Here is a 20,903-nt window from a genome sequence, read left to right as displayed (position 1 = left end):
GCATAAAAACGTCATTGTATGAGCATTATCCACACAAAAGGTGATCATAAAATTCTTACCAAACAGATAAAGAGCCTTGCACTTTTTATTGCTTCTTCAACCTTCCATCCCATAGTCAGAAGTCAACATTACCAATAATCGTGCTTTGTTGTCGCTGCTTACATTGTTAACTGGCCACGCTGTGTCAATAACCTTATTCACAGAGGTCGCACACACTCTGTTAACGATGTTAATACATAATGTTTACGTTGCATTCAATAACATTCAACAGTAAACCTTGAAAGTTATTCCCTGTAACGAGAAGCGCAAATGCAACATTGTATTTTTTCTTGTGCGTGTTTTCATGGCTCTTTGTAACGATGTTGAGATCTTAGAAGAGGTTGAATACACACAATAGGCAGGAACTATATTTCAAGGAATCATTCACGACAAGTTAGTCCACAATACTTTTTCGTAGAACTGGATTTCCTTAGAACTGGCATGTTTTATCCCAATGATGGTTGAATTTTTGTATATGGCAACTCGTACTCATCACACTTGAATAAGAACTTGTAATTTCTATTTTCATATTTCACTTATTGATTTAATCCCAAAGACATCCACTTCATAAAATATTTCGGTGTTTTTGTGCTAGTGTATTCATGTACACAAAATTACAAAAAATAGTACAATGAAAACAATGATGTGGATTCAGAAATACTCACACGCAAACGGTTAATTAAAAAAATAGCGTGCATTAATAAAACTTTAAAATAGGTTCTCTGAAAGAACATTCGCTTTGTTTACTGTTTTCTCCCCACTGAAATCTGCTGCCTCCTCCACAGTAACTGTGCCAGACAATATGAGTAGGGAGGCAGAGCGGGGTTCAAAAAGAGCATTTATTATCTAGGTTTAATTGTTGGTTGGGTGTGGAGGTATGGTTGCTGTCTGGTTGACAGGGGCATTCACCCTCGCCCTCCCATGTGGCGTCGTCATGGCTACTGCCATATTCTATTTTTATCACTCTCCAATAAAACTCTGGAAATTAATCTCGTTAAGATTATACGAATCTTTAATTTAAAAATAGTTTACCAATCTATTTTATAGATTACATATATATATATATATATATATATATATATATATATATATTTCTCATTATTCATGTAAAATCAAAACTTATGAGCAGGGAATGGATTTATATATAAATACATACCTTCATATGATGCTAAAATTAATGTTATTTTGTATTGTCTTTGCGAATTGTGGAATGTGAGCTCGAAGAAAGCTTATTTTTATTTTCTATATTTTTAGATATGGAAGCTTTCAAAACCTATTTTATTTTTACATATAATTTCTATATTTTCAAACATTTTTTCTATATTTATTCCATACGGTATTCGTTCTATTACTACATTTCTTTTGTTAAATACCACGTGTTTTCCGTTCATCTGTATTCATCTATTGTAGTCTCAATTTATTTTAAATCTTGACAATAGACAATGCATCTGCCATTCTAACATTGTTGTCAAAGCGAATGCAAGATAAGCTTTCGCCTTGAAATCTATTGCTTAGCATATATTCCGATTACTTCATGTGATATTGAACGCCGTTTCAGCCAATATATGTTTCTCTTTTGGAACAACAGGGGGAGCTTCAGGTTTCAGCAGAACTTGAAAGAAAGTTTGGTAATCGATTGTTTTGGTATCAGATAATAAAGCACATTTTGTATTCGAATTTTGAAATACAATTAATGCCATGTAAGCCTAATGCATTCCAATTAGCTAGGTGAGCCCCTTGCGTAATGAAAATGCGATGTTTTCACGATTGTAAGTCCGTATTTAATTCTATATTTTGATTAAAATAACTATGAATCACACTTTTTTGGTACATACGAAACCAACTGTTGTTGCTTTTATCAAAGCTTGGGCCCAACCATCCTCGCTACGCCCCTGGCGCGCTAACTGATTAACGTTTTTTTAACGACAATGTAAGAAATTTAAAATAATATATTTTTGTTGAAATAACAGGTGGCGGGGGAGGGGGGTGCAAAAGTCATCATCCTATTTGAACTGACCTTTATTTTGACATCTTGTTGTTTATATCAGTAGTGTTTTGTCAGTAAAGTAGAAGATACTCACGAAATTTATTGTGTGCGAAAATGAATAAGTATGCCGCACATACAGCCCGAGAAACATTAGCTCTTTTGCGTGACACTTTTCCGGGCAGAGTAATATCTCGTTTTGGTGATTTGCCATGGCCGGCCAGGTCCCCCGATTTGTCCGCTTCAGATTTTTTCCTTTGGGGATATTTGAAGTCATTGGTTTATGTGAATAAGCCAGAGACGTTACAGCAACTAAAGGACAATATTTAGAGGCCAGCATAGTCTGCCTTTTACCTACCCACTGCCCGCTTGCACGCGATAACAGGTTTACCTGCTCGCCTGCCCACGGCAACGAGTCGACTTGCGTCTTTACCCGGGTTCTTGATCTTCAAGGCGCTCTGCGCTTACAAGGTACCTGGGCATTCAACAAGGCCCGGGCGCCAGCAAAACCTGCTGGAAAAAAACAGCCCTCCGGCAGCGTGTCGCTCCAGGTGTTTCATCACCACGTGGACGGCTGCAGCCAGTGTTGCCTACTTACGTAGCTACTAAATCCTACGAAGTCCTAGGAGGAGCTGCTTCTCCAAGGAGAATTTATATACTTATCGATTTCAGTTCAGTGTAAGCAGTTTTTATCTTATTGCCAGGAAATGCACGCAATATTACAGTTTCATTTATCTAAATGAATGATCGAACAAACAAAAATCTCCTCACTGAAAACTAATTGTTTTTCATTGCATGGTGCCTTAACCAGGCACGCAGTGGCGCAACCAGAGGAGGCAGGGTGCATTGCTCACAACCTTTGACGGAAATTGTCTAGCGGAGGGGTCAGGGTGGGGGTCAAACATTAAAATACAAGTCTCATCAAGTTCAATGCCGTAGCAAAGGGGTAGCGGGAGTCGGCCCTGAGCGCCGAACGATCTAAGTGAGAAAAGTTTTAAAACAGAGAATGCTATGGCGGCCCGTGATATTATTTGCTATTAATGTTGGTTTGTTACAAGTTGGATGAATTAATTATGTAATACGTCGCTCCATGTGAAAAGGAAATATTGTAGATGGAAATTTTACATGCCATATGTATGTACATTCGGAATGCATTTATCATGCACTTTCTTTCTTTCAAAAAAAGTTTGTGTGTTTGTTTTCCATTATTAGCTAATGTGAAATTGACGTGTTGAAAGAAAATATTTCTAATCCTCTGTTTCAACACAAATGCGTGAGAACCGACTTCTACCCCCTTTTTGCGTGATTTATGAGGATAATAATGCCTTTCATGCTACTTTATTACTATTATTGTGATTGTTGTTGTTGTTATGTTTATCCAAGTACTTGCCCCCCTCCCCCAAACGAGGGTAACGGCAATGCCCCTGGCTGGCTACGGCCCTGGTGTTCGCAGTAGAACAGTGTGTTGTTTGACTCGCGACTTCAGCGTCGAACGTGACATGTTTCAGTCCTGCCCTATATCACTATATATACGTATATTGGTTATTTACGACATATACTTATGGATCCTGTGCCACGGAAAACCTATTTCAATGTGTGTGTGTGTGTGGGGGGGGGGGTAGCAACATTCGTAAATCTCATTTCATTGGTGATGTGGCTTACGAAGCTTTGAGTTCCCTTTTATAAGTAGTGAAAATCTATTGCAGTTGGCAGCACTGCAGAACGGTGTGGGCCCGGTGCAGTTTCTACTCGAAGCAACTACGTCATGCAGAGGGAGGGGCCTGCAGTTGATGGAAAGAACGAACTGAGACCTACTAGGTATCGTAAGACTGCGGGTACCCGGCGGGTCTACAATGCCTGCCAGGAACGATCTGGGCAGGTGGGCATACAAGCTGCTCAAGCGAGGATGTTGCGCAGGTTGCATGGCATTTCAGGAGCGTTGTCTCGCGAACGGGTCTGCTCCAGGTCTTGTGCAGGCCTCTGACAATATTCAGAATGAAATTGAAATCATTTCCCCGCAGATTCTTTCCAACACCACCAACAGCCCAAATTTGCATCAATTCGAATGGTGGTCATTTATTGGATGTTATCTTTACAAACTGAGGACGTAATACTGACAAGTATCAATAAAACTTTAACACAAAAAAACTACTTTGTTTAATTTAAAAACCAAGCTATAGGCTAAGAAAATCAGGTGATGACTTTTGCGCCACCTTGTAGTTGTTACAAAATACCATTATTGTGAGAGCGGCGTGCAGAAAAACCTATTTATTTAGCCTTATGAATATTGATATGAAAACAACCAAAAAAATAGCTTCTACAAACTAAATATGGAAATTGCCACCATGCAGTTTCAATTGACATTGCCTCTACAGAAAAGATGTGACATACTTACTGATTAGCGACTTCCCAGGGCAGGCTCGACTCCTGTAGACACAGAGTGTGTGATGTGGGTCAATATATCTGTAAGGGCAGCTAGTCGTCATCACAAACAGTGTCAAGATTAGAAGACTTCCGAATATCCTTGCCCCCTTCATCTTCCTTAAAAGAACAAATTATATCTGTTAGTACTTCAGTACATCCTCTATTTCTTTCCAACTTATTACATCCTCATGTTATTCTAGATGAGGCCACCATTTGAAAATCTAGGGGGTAAGGTAAAGTGTGTGAGAAATTCAATCACTTTCGTCAAAAGTTGCAGAAAAGCTAAGTAAAATCAATCAAATCAATCAATCACTATAATTATGTATTATTTATACTATACAGTAAGGTTGTTCGCTTTATATCCGACCATTTTCGATTCGGTGCTGCCACCTGGCGTATCATGCTGGAACTATGGGTCTGCTGGCGGGAGCAGTGTTGTGTCTGACCTTGTAGGTGCGTGAGTGTTGGTAGTGAATGTTATCAAATGGCGCCGAAAATCAACCGGTGTTGGGAGGATTACGTAATGGCCCTTTTCCATGCTAAGTTTTCATACGTACGCATTGTGAAACAGTGTCGGGATAATGGGTTAACACTCGGGGTGACTACTGCGAAAGCTATTGTGGCCCGTTACACACAGCAGGCTCTCGTTGCGAAACATTCACCCACGAAAACCACCAGGAGAAGGGCTGCAAGCAAAGTGTCACCCGTAGTGCTAAGGGGTGCAGGGAAAGTTTCCCTTGTGGCTTTATAGTTGTGACGGGATTCGGATATGAGGGTAAGTTGATGATACGCAAGGTGGACAAAAACGTGAAGGGGGATGCCAGATAATTCCAAGACTCCATTCTGACACCTTTCTATCGGAGAGACATCCCACAATTGTATGGAATGGACGCGAACCAGGTGTTGATCCATATGGACAAGGCTTCGAGTCATACCGCCAGAACATCACTACGTTTTTATCAGGAAATGGCAGAGGAATTAGGAATTCGTGTCATTCCGTTTGAAGACATTCCTGTGAAAAGCCCAGATGCCAGTCCAATGGATTTTTGCACATTTGGACTGTTGAAACGACGTCTTCAACATCGCCGCCCGCGCACCCTGGATGGTCTATGGAAAGCTTGCAGGGAGGAGTGGGACAGAATTCCCATGCCTGTCCTGCGCCGGAGCTTGATGCAATGGACACTGCGATGCCTGACGATAGTCCACAATGCTGGGGGTCCAATAGAACATGATCGGTGGTGGCGGCGCGGTATCTCTTAAGGTGAGTACCCGTCAAAAATTGTCGGATATAAAGCGAACAACCTCTTAGTTGTTATTATTTTTTTAAATTTAATTTATTGTTGCTCACCATAATTCAATCCTGCTATTATCACTTTTGCATGTGAAGTGAATATTCTAAAAACTTCGATAGTAAGTGGTATTCTAAGCATTTATAAGCACTTTCAGCCTTAGTTAAATTGCTCATCAAGGCATGTAATACGAAGTATAACCTTTCTCCTTACCATTAGAAGTCTGGAAAAGAATATGCTAAAATATAGCGACCTTCTTACATACACCTTTAAATTTATGAATTGCCTTGATAGCTTTGGTCTGGATAATTTTGGTTCTTGGTCTGGAAGACCTGGAAAAGTCAGGTAATTTTTAGACACCCTGCTGTTTCCTTTCTTTCCCATATCTTTCTTTTTTAGACAAACAGCATTACTTGTTCAAAATAAGTACACGTGCCACTAGTTTCAGTAGCACCAGCAGTGGCGTGCCCAAGGGGGGAGTGGGAGTCATATCCCCCTTTTGACCCAGTGTTCCTAGTTCCTAAAAAAAAATAACGTCAAAGGGAGAAAATGATGGCAAAATAAGGACTGACTGCTATAAAAGTGACGCGCCCCTTCGAAAATCAATCCTGGGCGCGTCACTGAGCACCAGATAAGTGCAGATTGAGACATAACCAGTAGGCCGAAGATAGAAGCAATCCCCCACACGCAGACCTTCTGGAATGACTGGCAGACGCCTTACCGGTGTAAGCTTTCTCTCAGCGCGTTTCCAGGAAAGGCTGTTAGGATAATGATACCTTTTGTGCAGCTACTGGAGCTGGAACTGGAAAAAAAAATAAGGGAAAATTGAAGACAAGAGAGGGAGAGATCCGAAGAGCGTTCGAACTGGAAGGTAATGACGAAACCGTCAGCGTGGGAAGATAGCGGTGGTCGGGCGCACGCAATCTTCCCTCTCGCAAGGTATTGTGGGAGGTTACTGAAGTGGTCCTGTCGACATGCACTCATCTTCTCTGATATAGTCTGGCAGAGATATGATTCTACTTAGAGATGGCTATATATCTGAACCACTGTGCGAATTAAGCTTCTTGCTTATTTGTGATTTAATTTTTGGAGGTATTTTTTTTTGTAAGCAAATTTGTATGTACAGTAGTGGCATTAATTCTGGACACTTTTAGTAAAATGTTATTTTTTTAAAAAATCTCGAATGTAAAAACTATATTCTGTATAGAAATATTAAACAAGTTTAAATGACATCGTTCAGTAACTTCAATAATTGCATCTGAGTGCAGCATTTTTATCTATTATTGTTATTGTTATTTTCAACGAACAGAACGCTTGTGTGCGATTGTTGTATATAGTAGGTCAACTGGGAGCATCATTGTTGTACATTGTTCAGTAGCTTCAAGAATTTCATCTTACTGCAGCATTGTTCTCTGATTATTGGTATTTTCTGTATTGTACTGTGGGTTAAGTGTGAGCTTCATTGTTTCCTGCAGTTGAGAAGTTGACCTACTATACAACAATCGCACACATTCGTTCTGTTGGTTGAAAATAACAATAACAATTATAATCAGACTACAATGCTGCACTCAGATGCAATTATTGAAGTTACTGAACGATGTCATTTAAACTTGTTTAATATTTCTATACAGAATATAGTTTCTACATTCGAGATGTTTTAAAAAATAACATTTTACTAAAAGTGTCCAGAATTAATGCCACTACTGTATGTTACCATTCAGTGAAGTAAACTACGTATTACCTTAAGGTTCTAAGTACTTAGTATATTGGTTCTAATATAGGTAATTAGATCTTATGATGAGATTTAAACGTAATCTTGAAACACTTGCCATATTTACATTAATAATAATAATAATAATAATTTTCTTTACTAAGCTGGCGAGGTTCATCCAAGGGCTGCTCTGCCACTTAACCCTTGTCTATATGATGACACTGTACATATAAGATAAGATAAACTGCGTCTGGAGCAGTAAACTAAATGTAAAATAATACACATACAGATACAAGAAATACACAAAAATTAGAAAAACTCAATATGCTGACCAAGGCAGAAATTTATTTTATTATAAAATATAAACTACACGTAACGTTTCAACCTTCTAGCAAGGTCTTCTTCAGACTCTGCACCAAGTACAAATGTAACAAGGTACAAAACAGGACGATATATATACACAAAAATTACTCCTCTCCCGACATCACCCCCACTCACGACCGGATCAAGGAAGTGTGGGGCGTTACCCCCACACCCCCTATACGCCTTCATGGCGTGGTGCTATGCACAGGAAAGCACTTTACCTTTTTTACCCACCTATTAGAAAGTTGTTCTGGAACATTCTAGCAGGTGACTTTTCCTTGTCAATTGTACTTTCACCAGAAAGGCTAAACATTTTCTTCCATCTGGAATCTTCATCTCACGCTCTTTTCCTTCTTCTCTCCTCTTTCTCTCTTGTCCTTTCCACTCTTTCTAACACCTTCTTCCATTCTTTGTTTATCTTCAGTCCCCCATTCCAGTTCATTGTGTCTTCTTCACCTTTCTTCTCTATTTCCTTGGCCTCCTTCCATTTTCTCACTAGTATTCTCTTCTCCCTTCCTATCTGCTTAGCCTCATCCCACTCTATGTCATGTCCTGTTTCTCTCGTGTGTTTAAATATCGCATTTCTCTCTCTCTTAAGTCGTACATCATCCCTATGTTGTTTCAACCTGTCTTTCAGCCTCTTTTTCGTTTCTCCTATGTACACACTCTGACATTCTTTACATTTCCTTCATCTTCTCTGTTTTCCTTTTTCTTGTTTGTATTCTTCGCTATTCATAAGATGCTTCTTTCTCCCTTCCTGTAAGTTTTAATGCCTGCTTTCCTAAGCACTTTGCATATCTTTTCTGCGGTCTTCCCCATACTCCTTATTCCAAAAATTAGATTCATTCCAAAAAAAGTGTAACTACAAATACAAAAGACAATAGTAATAATAATACAATAATACAATTCCGTATAGTGAGTGACTTGATACCGTTGTTCCATTAACAGCAGATCTTTTACCTTTGAAATTTAAGGGGTTTATTTATACTTGCGATGTTCATTCCATGCTTACATTCTAATAAAACCTAAAACTCATACGCAAAAAGAGCTATCGAAATAGTAACACCGAAACCTTTACCGAATTCCTATTGCCAAGTTCAAACTTAACGCCCGCCTAACCTACCTACACATATCTTCTGAACACTCGTTACATATTATAGTTAAGAAATGGTATCCTGTACTATATTTTTCAATTCCCGAATATATTCGTCCATCCCTATAGACTCGATTTCAAGCAACAGTACTACATTTCCCAACTGGCTATCCAACCGTTTTTTGTACTTACGTACATTGCCCAATTTGCTTCTACATTCGACAATAGATGGCAGACGTTGTTCATCTCGATTAAAATACTTATAAATGAACACCAGACACCGATAACGTTTTGCAAATTCTTTCAAAGTAAAATTTTATTAAAATTTCTTAATTTCGTGAAGTTGAGGTGCAACGTCAAGCCTGAACCGTTAGTTCCAGATATCTGAAAAGATTAGTGTGACTTGGCTTCTTTCCTTGAAGATGAAAATGATATTGAGACCGGTCATGTTGCGATTCATTCGTTCATCTAAATATTGTAACTTATATCCGCTTATTTGTGACGATTAGAGTGACTTCTTTCTCCAAAGCTAAGTGCTTTCCCGATGCTGTAGTGGTAGTACCATGTCTTGTAACAAAGGGGTTAGAGGTTTGATACCCAGCGGATCAATAGTGGTTAGGATCCCACTTTAAACTGTTGGTCCAGTCCTTATTGGCCTATATGTGCACAAAGTAGACTTGAAAACAAAACTCTCCAAAGCTAGGGAGATAATTCCAGAAAGTGTGAGGATTAAAGTGGCAGTCTTTCTTTGAAGGTAAGGGTGTCTTAGCTCTCCAAAGATTTGGAGTTGATTTCAGAAATCTGTAAGAGAGACTGACGTGCTTCTCTTGCTTTGAAGAATAGAGTGACTTAGCTCTCCAAAGTTTATGAGTTGATTCCAGAATTGCTTGAAGAGTAAAGTACATTTGTTCTCTTGCTTTGAAGAATAGAGTGGTTTAGCTCTCCGAAGTTTTTGAGTTCATTCCAGAATTGTATAAAGAGTAAAGTGACTTGGTTATCTTGCTTTGAAGAATATAGTGGCTTAGCTATCAAACGTTTTTGAGTTAATTTCAGAATTATGTGAAGAATAAAGTGTCTTGGTTTTCTTGCTTTGAAGAATGGAGTGGCTTAGCTCTCCAAAGTTTTTGAGTTGATTCAATAATTATGTGAAAAGTAAAGTGACTTGGTTCTTTTGCTTTGAAGAATAGAGTGACTTAGCTCTCCAAAGTTTTTGAGTTGATTCCAGAATTGTGTGAAGAGTAAAGTGACTTAGTTCTCTTGCTTTGAAGAATATAGTGGCTTAGCTCTCCATAGCTTTTGAGTTGATTCCAAAAATCTGTGAACAATAGAGTGACTTAGTTCTCTATTTTGAAGAATAGAGCGGCTTAACTCTCCAAAGCTCTTGAGTTGATTCCAGAAATGTTTTACTATCACAATAACTTACAATTTTCTGATGAGTGGCTTAACTCTTGGAGTTTTTCTGTTCTCATATCTTTAAAGTTTAGAATGACTCAGAGTGGTGTTAACTCTACAAATCTTAAGAGTTAGCAACAGTGATCGCCTAGTACTTAACAGAACCATACATCATCACCTGGGAAGAATCGAAATGGAATAATACACCAGCCTGGATTCCAGAAAGGCGTCTTCGACACCTACAGGAAACATTATTTATACGTAATATGCTAATAACCCCCTTTACCAGCGGACGACGTATGCAGACGACCTTACTCTGGTCTCGAGAACATCCATTACAGTTACAATGGTAGGCGGAGAAGCGAAATTTAAAGTCGCTAACCTTAACCAGGAAAAATGTGACTGTGCAGGTGACCGCGACCCGCGTGATTGTTTAATTTGACCCCTCCGTGTACTAGAGGACGTCGACGGAATACGGAGCATGTCCACAATGAGATAACCAGTCCGGGAAGCTTATTTTGGAAGGGGGTAGATGTGAAGCAGAGTTTTGTTGCTGCAACGTTAGTGAATAATTGATGTATTGGGAAGTTTCTAACACGCCTAATGAGGACTTATTGAGGTTTGAGTTAGTGATTAATCCGAGCGGGTCGTTAACGAAGTTCGGAACAGAGGCGGATTTACCTGGCGTGTGGGAGGGTGGTACATTACGTTCCCCCAACCCTATTTAAAAATTTACCTGATCGTAACTTCATAATGGCTGATGTCGAACGTGGAATTAAAAACAAATGACAATAGCTTTTGCTCGTAATAGGCATGTCTCATCAAGGCTTATGGGAGCTGCATTTTTGTTTGGATACATAACGTACTGCCGACCTCCGTGACGGATTGGTTAGCTTAGCGCGCTACAAGGCTAGGGGTTCCGGGTTCGAATCCAGGTTCGGTCAAGGGTGTTCTCTTTGCGTGTTCATCATATCATCACTCATCCTCATTGTCGCGATTAACGTAGAATAATCTAATTGAATTCAATTTCATAACATGCTACTTTATGTGCGTACTTTCAGGTCTACTGCGACTGGAGATCAGTTCACAAAGTTCCAGGACTGGTTCCGAAGGTAGCGTTGCAATTGGTAACATCCTTCAATCAGGCCCGATGTGCATGTGTGTGTGTACGGCCTCGTTTTATTCTGTACGTATGCAACCGTGCGGCACACATTCAGGGTTGCCACTGACAATTATTTTATCTGACATAACCCAAGGCTGTCGTCTGGAGCGGGAATACTTGGGGACAAAACCCCCGACGTCCTCCTTTAATGCAAGGACATGTATAAAAATGACGATAAATGCGTGATTTGCTGACTTGAAAGTGTTTCCATAGAGTATTATGAATTTAGATACATTTCTCGACAGAACGAAATCCTACAGTGGTAACCATGGATCTGCATAGAGCATACATACCAGATAAAAATTACCTTCCTTCGAGTGTTCCTAGCGTCGAAACGAGAACTGAACGAGCAAATAGCAGACTTCTTTTATTATGCAAATGCAGCAACATTTAAAAGATCTCAAAATTCAATGTACGAGGTGTGTTCATAAAGTTCCAAAAAGTGGTATGTTCGTTTTAAAGCCCTAGTTAGATTCAGTAGAAACTTCACAAATTTCTTGTTCCAAATTTTGAATATTTTACACGAGTTATAAATTTCCTTATAGATATCAGCTCAAATTGTAACAATACAAAAACAACGGTAACAAAGTATACCATTTAAGATACATTTTTAAAAGGCGCAGACCAGTTTTATTACAGGAATACAATTTCGTACAACTTACATACAGTAACACAATTACCACTTTACCAAGTTAAAATTAAGTTCTTACACTGAAAATTACTGATAAATATTAAAGATTACTATAACGGTACATGCTCTCAGCGGAGAATTTATGAATATAGAACCTCCTTCATTTTGAGCACTGGATTTGTTCCATATTTCTCTGAATTCTGGATATTTTTGAAGTTTTGTTTTAATATCCAAAACGAATGGAGATATAATTTGCACGAACTCAGTGAATTTCTTGCTCTTGGGCATCTCTTTGGACGAGTGAAATATGAGTATATTTTGGAAGGCTAGAAGTTAATTCTCTCCTGTGAGCAGGTGCTGTTATACTCGTACATATGCTGTAGTTAATTTCAAACTTATTAGTAATTTTCAGTATTGGAACTTAATTTTAACTTGGTAAAGTGATAATGGTACTATTGTATGTAAGTTGTACAAAATTGTATTTCTGTAATAAAAATGGTCTGCGCCTTTTAAGAATGTATCTTAAATAGTATACTTTGTTACCGTTGTTTTTGTATTGTTACAATTTGAGCTGACATCTATAAGGAAGTTTATAACTCATGTAAAATATGCAAATTTGGATTAAGGAATTTGTGAAGTTTCTACTGAATCTAACTAGGGCTTTAAAACGTACATACCACTTTTCGGAACTTTATGAACACACCTCGTACATAGAATTTGAGATCATTTAAATGTTGCTGTATTTTCTCTGTAAAATAGGTTGAATATGCATATTTTAAATCCCTCATTCGCAAATTGGACGTTGTAGCGGATGTAAGACCTTTAAAGCAGAAATAACAACAGGAGAATGTAACGAATGAGGATTTAAAACACCAACGTGACGTCAAGAGGAGAACATTCCACGGCTCGATCCCTGCTGGAAGAAACTTTCATTTACAGCCCAATAAGAGAGCAGCTGTAAAGGGGAAGTTCGTAGGAAGTTTCGCTCAGGTGCCATCTTGCTCGAGAAACTTTTCTGACGGAGGGAAAGATTAGAAGCTATTTTAGGTGCTAGGCGTATTATGTTCCACGTCAGAGAAATGAAGGTTTTCTTTTACGTTATGAAAGACAAGGTGGGTGAGAGTATCTAGTGTTTTTTTTTTTACTTTCTAGGAATTTTGTAGGGGAGAGGCAGAGCGTGAATTAAACTCTTGCTTCCTTTATTATTATAATTACTTACGTTACGTTACCCCCTCCCCCCCGTGAGTTCAGGGACGGTAAAAGAAAGTAACGTCACATGCATAGGCGTAACTTGGGAACAAATTTTGAGGGGGAAGAATCAAACTGGGCTTAATTTTGAAGGGGCAGAATCAAACTGGAATTTTGAGAGGAACAGAATCAAACTGAGCCTAATTTTGAGAGGGGCAGAATCAAACTGGGGCTAATTTTGAGAGGGGCAGAATCAAGCTGGGCCTAATTTTGAGTGGGGCAGAATCAAACTGGGCCTAATTTTGAGAAGGTACGATCAAACTGGGCCTACTTTTGAGAGGGGCAGAATCAAACTGTGTCTAATTTTGGAGGGACAGAATCAAACTGGGCCTAATTTTGAAGGGACAGAATCAAACTGGGCCTAACTTTGAAGGGGCAGAATCAAACTTGGTCTAATTTTGAGAGGAGCAGAATCAAACTGGGCCTAAATTTGAGAGGGTAGAATCAAACCTGGGGCTTATGTTTGGGAGAAGAGATTCGAAAACTTTTCCATCCAATAAGAACAGCGTCCAGTATTATTTGCTAAATAACTGCGACGTTTGCGAAATCACAAATATTACTCTTTTATTAATTTGTTCCTAAAGTACCCTAACTTGTACATTTTAATGAACCTCAACATTTGTGGGGAGCAAATGCCCCCTTGCCCCCGCTAACTTACGCCTTGTGTCACATGTATATAGTGTGAGAAGTGTTAAAGCCAAACGGATACTTGTGATTTTTCGGAATAAGTGAACAAGTTTGGACGTATAGCTACACTAATGCACTATCCTACCGTTTCATTATACAGGTTGCATTTCCAGCTGGCTGCTGGGAAACAGCGAATCAACGTTCAGTTGAGTTTTCCTCGACTGACATCGGGCGTTTTCGAGTCACAAGACACCGAACGCTGGTACAACTGCACAGGGTCAAATTTCCAGAAGTCCGCTGGCAACGTTGCTTCTGGAGAGTGATGTTACCCCTACATCTTTTAGTTCACAAATGAGTTTGTTGACAAGCATCGAGCCACACACACACCTGAAGACGATTGGGGGACAGAAAGAGCCAGAAATAGTATTGAAGGTCGGCCGCCAGCTGGAAATGCGTCCAGTATAGTGCTTGGACACCAATAGCGTAAAAAAGTTTGTCAGGACCCTAGAGACATGATCGGACCGCTCGCTTCCTTTGTCACTTCTGAAACACTGGCTTGCGAGCACTCCTTTAAGGGTCCAGGCAGGTGAAAATCGCTTGGAGCGAGGTCAGGACTGTAAGGCGGGTGTGTGGCAGTAACCCCCAACCGAGTTCGTTTCGTCTTCGAGCAATTGAGCGATTGCTTGTTGCTACTTTTGCCCCTGTACTATACTAAACCTTATGTACAAAGGTAAAGTAAACTGTCATTCCCCCCCCCCAGTTTTGGCACCCAATCGCCGCCACTGACAACACCCTGTTCCACGTTTTCACTCACAGGCTTATCCGTCATCTTGTTTAACAAGTGACTTGCGTTTGCTGCGACATTAACGCCCCATGCGGTAATAGTAGGCACTTTTCTCTACAAAAAATGCATATTATAATACGTATTTCTGGGTGATCCATTATTGGGCCATGCCATTTGAAATTACCAATGAAGGGGCACTTTTCAACCTCAGATATTTAGATTTGTTTGAAAATTGCCATACTGAAAGATGGTAAAAAAATGCAAAGTTGTAGATCAATATATTTTGTATTTCCGGGTAAAAATGCATCCAGGTACCCGATTTTCGGTTTCGTGTCCGAGTGCTGGATTTCAGGTTCAGGATCTGGGTACCAGATTTAAGGTTTGGAAAATCGGTACCTGATTTTCTGTTCCTCTTCCGGGTACCAGAGTTTCGGTTCCGGGTACTGGAGTTTCGGTCCCAAGTTTCTGTTCCGGATCCGGGTAAGGGATTTTAGGTTCTTGGACTGGGCAACCAATTTTCGGGTTCCGGAATTGGCACCCAAAGTTTCGATCCCGACTCCGGCTAACCGATTTTCGGTTCCGAATCTGGGTACCTTAATTTCGGTACCGAATCCGGGTACTGGATTTTAGATCCCATTAGAAGCCGGATCTTGCCGTCCCTGGTTCAGATAGGTCCAGTACCAATTGTCCTTTCTGTGCATAAAGCCCTCGTGGCGGAGTGGTTAGCACATCGCGTTACGACGCATGGGGTCCCGGGTTCGAATCTCGACCTGGGCATGGATGTTTGTGAGCGTTCATTCATCAATTTCATCATGGCATCACTCATCCCCATCTTCGCAAAGTAGCCAAAAGTGGCACAAAAAGCGAAGTAAAATAAAGAAAAATCAATCCGTAAATGTGTAAGAAATTGATGTATTACGAGACTAGAAACCGTATGCAAGCTTCAACAGCTAGAATCTTCTTTGGACAACTCATGAAACAAGAGAAAATGCAAGAGCTCGAATTTCTACAAAAAAAAAAGTTAAGGAATCGGTTGGTCAGGATTCGGAAAGCGTGACGTAGCCAGCAAAAGGGAAGAGAGAGGATTCGATCGCATAAGTTATTCCACAGACTCGTCCCGGGAATCTAATCAAACTGTTGCAGGCGAAAGTACCTAACTTCAGAATTTCTCCGGAAAAGAGAAGAAGGAGGGCTTGTCTAGGAAGTTTTTTGTTTGTAAGTTTTGAACAACGACAGAGATTTATCACTTACTTTTCTTGTTTTCTGTTTTGATTTCGGAGCAACAATCCGAAAATGAAATCAGCTAACTTTTTTTTTGTGTACTTAACAATTCTATGATACTTGTTTTTGCAGTTCTTTTTTTACGGAAAATCTTGATTTGAATATCAGCAAGAAATTCTTCTCCTTTCGAGTGGTTTATCCACACACCCTTCCCAGATTTTCATGACGCCGCTAAATTGCGGTTCTTTGGTAGTAAATTTCCACATTAAAGATTCTGAAAGTCTTCAGTTCCCCCCCCCCCCCACACACACAAGAAATACAATTAGTTATTGTGCCTTTCAGCTCAGAGACAGACAAACTTTCGGGGAGGGTTCACCCACAATTGATCCTACACTTACCAGGATTATGTATAGTCAATATGCAGTATACAATCATGTGTTTTACGAGACCGAATACATGTATATATTACGCTGATCGAAAAGAAATTTTGGTGCAATCCTAAGAGAATATTCAGTCTGAACCAGGGCTAACACTAAAAAGAAGACGGTCAAAATCACTGGCAAAATTTCGGGAGGGACGATATCGGGATATCGGGAATTTGATATCACGATATATCATCAAGAAAATATCGTCACAAACGATACGATATTTTTCCGTATCGTGATATCGGCGATATATCGTCATAAACGATTCGATACGATATATCGTTGCCACGTTGTATATCGCTAAAATGTCGTGACGATATATCGCCAACACGATATAATCGCCAAAATATCGTGACGATATTTCACCGACACGATATATATTGCCAAATATCGTGACGATATATCGCCGACACGATATATATCGCCAAAATATCACGATATATCGTCTAGTTGATATCGCATCGACGATATTTTTTCAATATCGCTATATATCGTCTGGACGATATATCGCCCAACATTAGTAGTAAGGTGTATTTTATACAGCGTGTATTGATACACCTGTAAATTGAATTGTATCATCTGCAAATATGTATGTTGTATAAAGAAACAAACTGCAGTAGTACTAATTGAGGTGCTTTCCAGGGAGCGGCATACATCATAAGATATTTAATATATTTTAGATTTTCTACTATCAAAAATGGCAATTGGGGGTCATTTTAAGGCGAATATGAATTTACTTACCACTATGGTTTTTCCCAGTTTCTACACTGATTTTATTAGAAATTGTTAATTTTGCCTTAGAATATGCTGTTAGGAAGGTAAAAGAAACTAAAGAAGGACTAAAATTAAATGGTATGACTCAGTTGTTAGCATATGCAGATGATGTAGACTTACTGGGGGATGATGTGAATACAATTAAGAATAATGCTAAAATATTTTTCAAAACTGCTAAAGAGATAGGTTTGGAAGTTAACAAAGAGAAAACTAAATATATGCTTACAGGCCGAAACCAAGTGTTACGTAATAATCAAAATCTAATTATTGATAACAACTCGTTTGAACCAGTTTCCAAATTCAAATACTTAGGAGTAATATTAACAAATGAAAATTATATTAAAGAGGAAATAAAAAGTAGGCTTAATTCAGGAAATGCATGTTACTTCTCTCTTCATAAACTTTTGTCTTCTCGTTTAATATCTAAGAAACTAAAAGTTAAAATATACAAAACCGTAATTTTGCCTGTAGTATTATATGGATGTGAAACTTGGTCCCTTACATTGAAAGAGGAACATAAATTAAGAGTATTTGAAAATAAGATCCTTAGGAAAATCTTTGGACCTAAAAGGGATGAAGAGACAGGTGAGTGGAGAAGGTTACATAATTTAGAACTACATAATTTGTATTCATGTCCAGATATTATTAGAATAATTAAATCAAGAAGACTTAGGGCAGGCCATGTGGCACGAATGGGAGAGGAAAGAGGAGTTTACAGGATTCTTGTTGGGAAACCTGATGGTAAGAGACCTGTAGGAAGGCCAAGACGAAGATGGAGGGACAACGTTGAGATGGACCTAAGGGAAATCGGTAGGGATGGAAAAGAGTATATAGAACTTGCTCAAGATAGGGACAGATGGAAGGCCTGTGTTGCTGCAGCCATGAACCTTCGGGTTTAAGAAGGCTAGGGAGTTAGTTAGTTAGTTAGTTAATTTTCCAAAATATTTCGGAGGGGGCTATAGCCCCATCAGCCCCTCTCGTCTACGCTAGTGGAGTGAAAGTGTAGGGGCCGTGGGTACGCTGTGATTCTAAGAATGAAACCTGTTTCGCACAAGTTTAAGGAATTCCAAACGTTTGAAAATTCTTCCTGGATTTTGATTTTGTTTACATTGTTTCCCTGTTGTATTTTTTGTTCAGGTTGAAAGAGTATTTGAAAATTTGGTTTGTGAACTTCCCGTAATCCAACAAGTTTCGAGGGGGGTTGAACCCTAACCACCCCTCTAAATACAGCCATGCTGTTGTGTATGTCGATATTAGCAGCTGATATCTAACTTTTTGCAAGAATAAGACATGTTAAAAGTAATAATTACTGTATGAACGGTTAACTGCTTCAACTTCGTTGAGTTAAAATGTATGGCTTCGTCTTTACTCGTGATTGTATGTACCCTTCGCCTTATTCAGGGAAAACGTCTTGTGTAAACTCCTTTTAACTTCTTAACAAAAGCGTTTCCACTCCACCATGATCAAGACTCGTAAATTTGAATTATGCAGGCTCTACTATGCTATTTTTCGAATTATCACCGCAAATGGTATTGGAATCACACCAATGTTGGTCAACGTTTGTTGTGAAGTCCACTTCGTCCATGCAGCGGAACAGAACTCAGGATATTGGTATAGTTGGAAGGAAAAGAGGAGATAAGAAGGAAATAAGGAAAGCATTGTCCACAGTGGAATCTTACACGTGTCACCACTGCAGTGAAATAATATCAGCCACAAATATGCAACTGAAATATGTTCCATGATACACTTTGAACATCATAAGATAGGGAGATACACATACACGTTGAGGAATGAAGACAGAGGAAAAAGAAAGACAGAAGAATGGAAAGTGAGGAACGAAAAATAAGGTTAAAGAGGAAACAGAAACAGAGATGGAAAAGGCAATACATAAGGAAATGGATGAAGAAAGAAAAGAGAAAGAAAGATAAGAGAAGAAAGAAGAACATGAAATTGGAATCAGAAATAGGGACAAAAAAGAGACAGAGATGGAAAAAGGAAAATATATAAGGAAATAGAGGCAGAAAGGGAGAGAATTAGAAAGAAAGACATAAAGAATTAGAGTTAGAAAGCATAGATAAAGAGGTAGATAGAGAGCGAAAGAGATAATGAGGTAGAAAGAAGAAGACAGAGAAACACAGTAGGAAAGAAGCGAGAAAGAATGATAATACGGTAGAACGAAGGTAGAGAAATAGTAAGAAAGAAGCAAGAATGAAAGAGAAAGACAAAAATATGAAAAAGAAAGCACGAGAGAGAGAGATAGAGAAAGATGGAATCCTGACAACCACCCATTTATCTCACCCACCCGAAACTAAATTATCTCGCCATCTCCCGTGGTCGGCACCATTCTCCAAAAACCGTTCCACATTTTCGATACTGAATGCACATGTACTTACACTTAATGTCCTGGAATCTTGGTCGTTAACATCGAATCCAACGAGGCGTCAGGGGCTTACGAATTCGGATAACACTGGTTCCTGACCCACCTCCGGTCAAGAGAAGATCTGAACAACAAGGGTGAAAGTGCTTCCTCTCCTTAACGCGGGCAAAAGAGGACGGGCTGTCTCGGGAATTAACATTGACCTAATATTTATACGCCAATGTTCCGAAGCAACCTGGGTTACCGTGACGACTACGAGGAAGATTAGCCGCCGACCTTGGAGGACACCAAAACCTTCCTTCAGATCTTGCCGCTCTTGATGCGGACCCGTTCATTGGCGGGTCGACGTCACGTGAGCGAGAGGAGAGGGAGGATGTGTGTTTGCCAGCCGCGTAGGTGTGAGGAGGAAGTGAACGTGATGTTGTCTGCTGGTCTGGGATATGTTGCAGTCGGTGGGGATCGTAAATAATGGAGCGGGCGTGTGCGGGCGGCCGAGGACCTGTTCTGACCTGTTATCTCTAGAGTCAAGATTCGGGTTTCGGATCTGTTCATGTTCGGCATCAATCATCCACTGATATTGTAGAAGAAATGGTATCGAGATGAGTGCCTCGGTCTCATCTCGAGTTTCGTCTTATTTTCGTCTCCATCTCGTTCCGGCAACTCTCGAACTGTCTGGTTTCATCAGGGTGCGAAATCATTGAAGACTTGGGGGGGGAGGGGGAGGAAGATCTTAATACACACACACAATAATATTATATAGTAAATATAATATGATATACACATTAATAATGTTATTAAATATAAAAATAAATTACTAAATATTTAAAAGTGCATTATTAATAAATATGCAATAAGGAATTTTATTTGTAACTATATATTACACCCCCCCCATATATATATATACTATATATATATATATTATATATATATATATATTTGTAAAGTAGCAAAGTAAAACCAATTCCTTTAGTAACTGGTTAAAATGTCAATAAATTATAAAATACTTGGAATGGTTTTATGTTTTATTGTCTATAATCCTAATATTTCTTTTTACTGGAAATATTCATAACGTGTTTTCAAGACTTGTCCTAAATATACAAATCCACGTTGAAAATGCATGTATAATCAATCCATAATCAAAAAGAAATACAAGGACAAATAATGATGAATTTCAGTCACATTGTGGAAAATGCTGATTGAATCATTAGTAGTCAGAACATTTTTGTAAAAATATAACAAATGTAGTGTCATCTATAGAAATATTAAATTACTAAACGAATGTAAGAATACTGACTGATATCTTATGAACTAGAAACATAAAAATATAATTGATGCTCAAATATATCTCACCATGGAATG

At 39.1% G+C, this 20,903-nt stretch overlaps 1 protein-coding gene across 1 annotated transcript in view; it reads right to left on the bottom strand.

Moving 5' to 3' along the window:
- LOC145977918 (venom allergen 5-like) overlaps nucleotides 1-19,788 on the bottom strand; it is a 119,439-nt gene extending 99,651 nt beyond the window's left edge. The window contains exons 1-2 of the mRNA XM_083110233.1: nucleotides 19,561-19,788; nucleotides 4,419-4,564 (exon numbers count right to left, since the gene is read on the bottom strand). Coding sequence (XP_082966359.1) covers nucleotides 4,419-4,560 — 142 coding nt within the window. The 5' untranslated portion in view covers nucleotides 4,561-4,564; nucleotides 19,561-19,788. The remainder of the gene's footprint in view (nucleotides 1-4,418; nucleotides 4,565-19,560) is intronic.
- Between the last annotated feature and the right edge of the window lie 1,115 nt (nucleotides 19,789-20,903).

The sequence above is a fragment of the Lepisma saccharinum genome, chromosome 24 (assembly GCF_977018435.1).
Source record: "Lepisma saccharinum chromosome 24, izLepSacc3.1, whole genome shotgun sequence".
Lineage (NCBI taxonomy): Eukaryota > Metazoa > Arthropoda > Insecta > Zygentoma > Lepismatidae > Lepisma > Lepisma saccharinum.
Note: the sequence above shows the minus strand (reverse complement) of the source record. Positions and strands in the feature narration are given on the sequence as shown.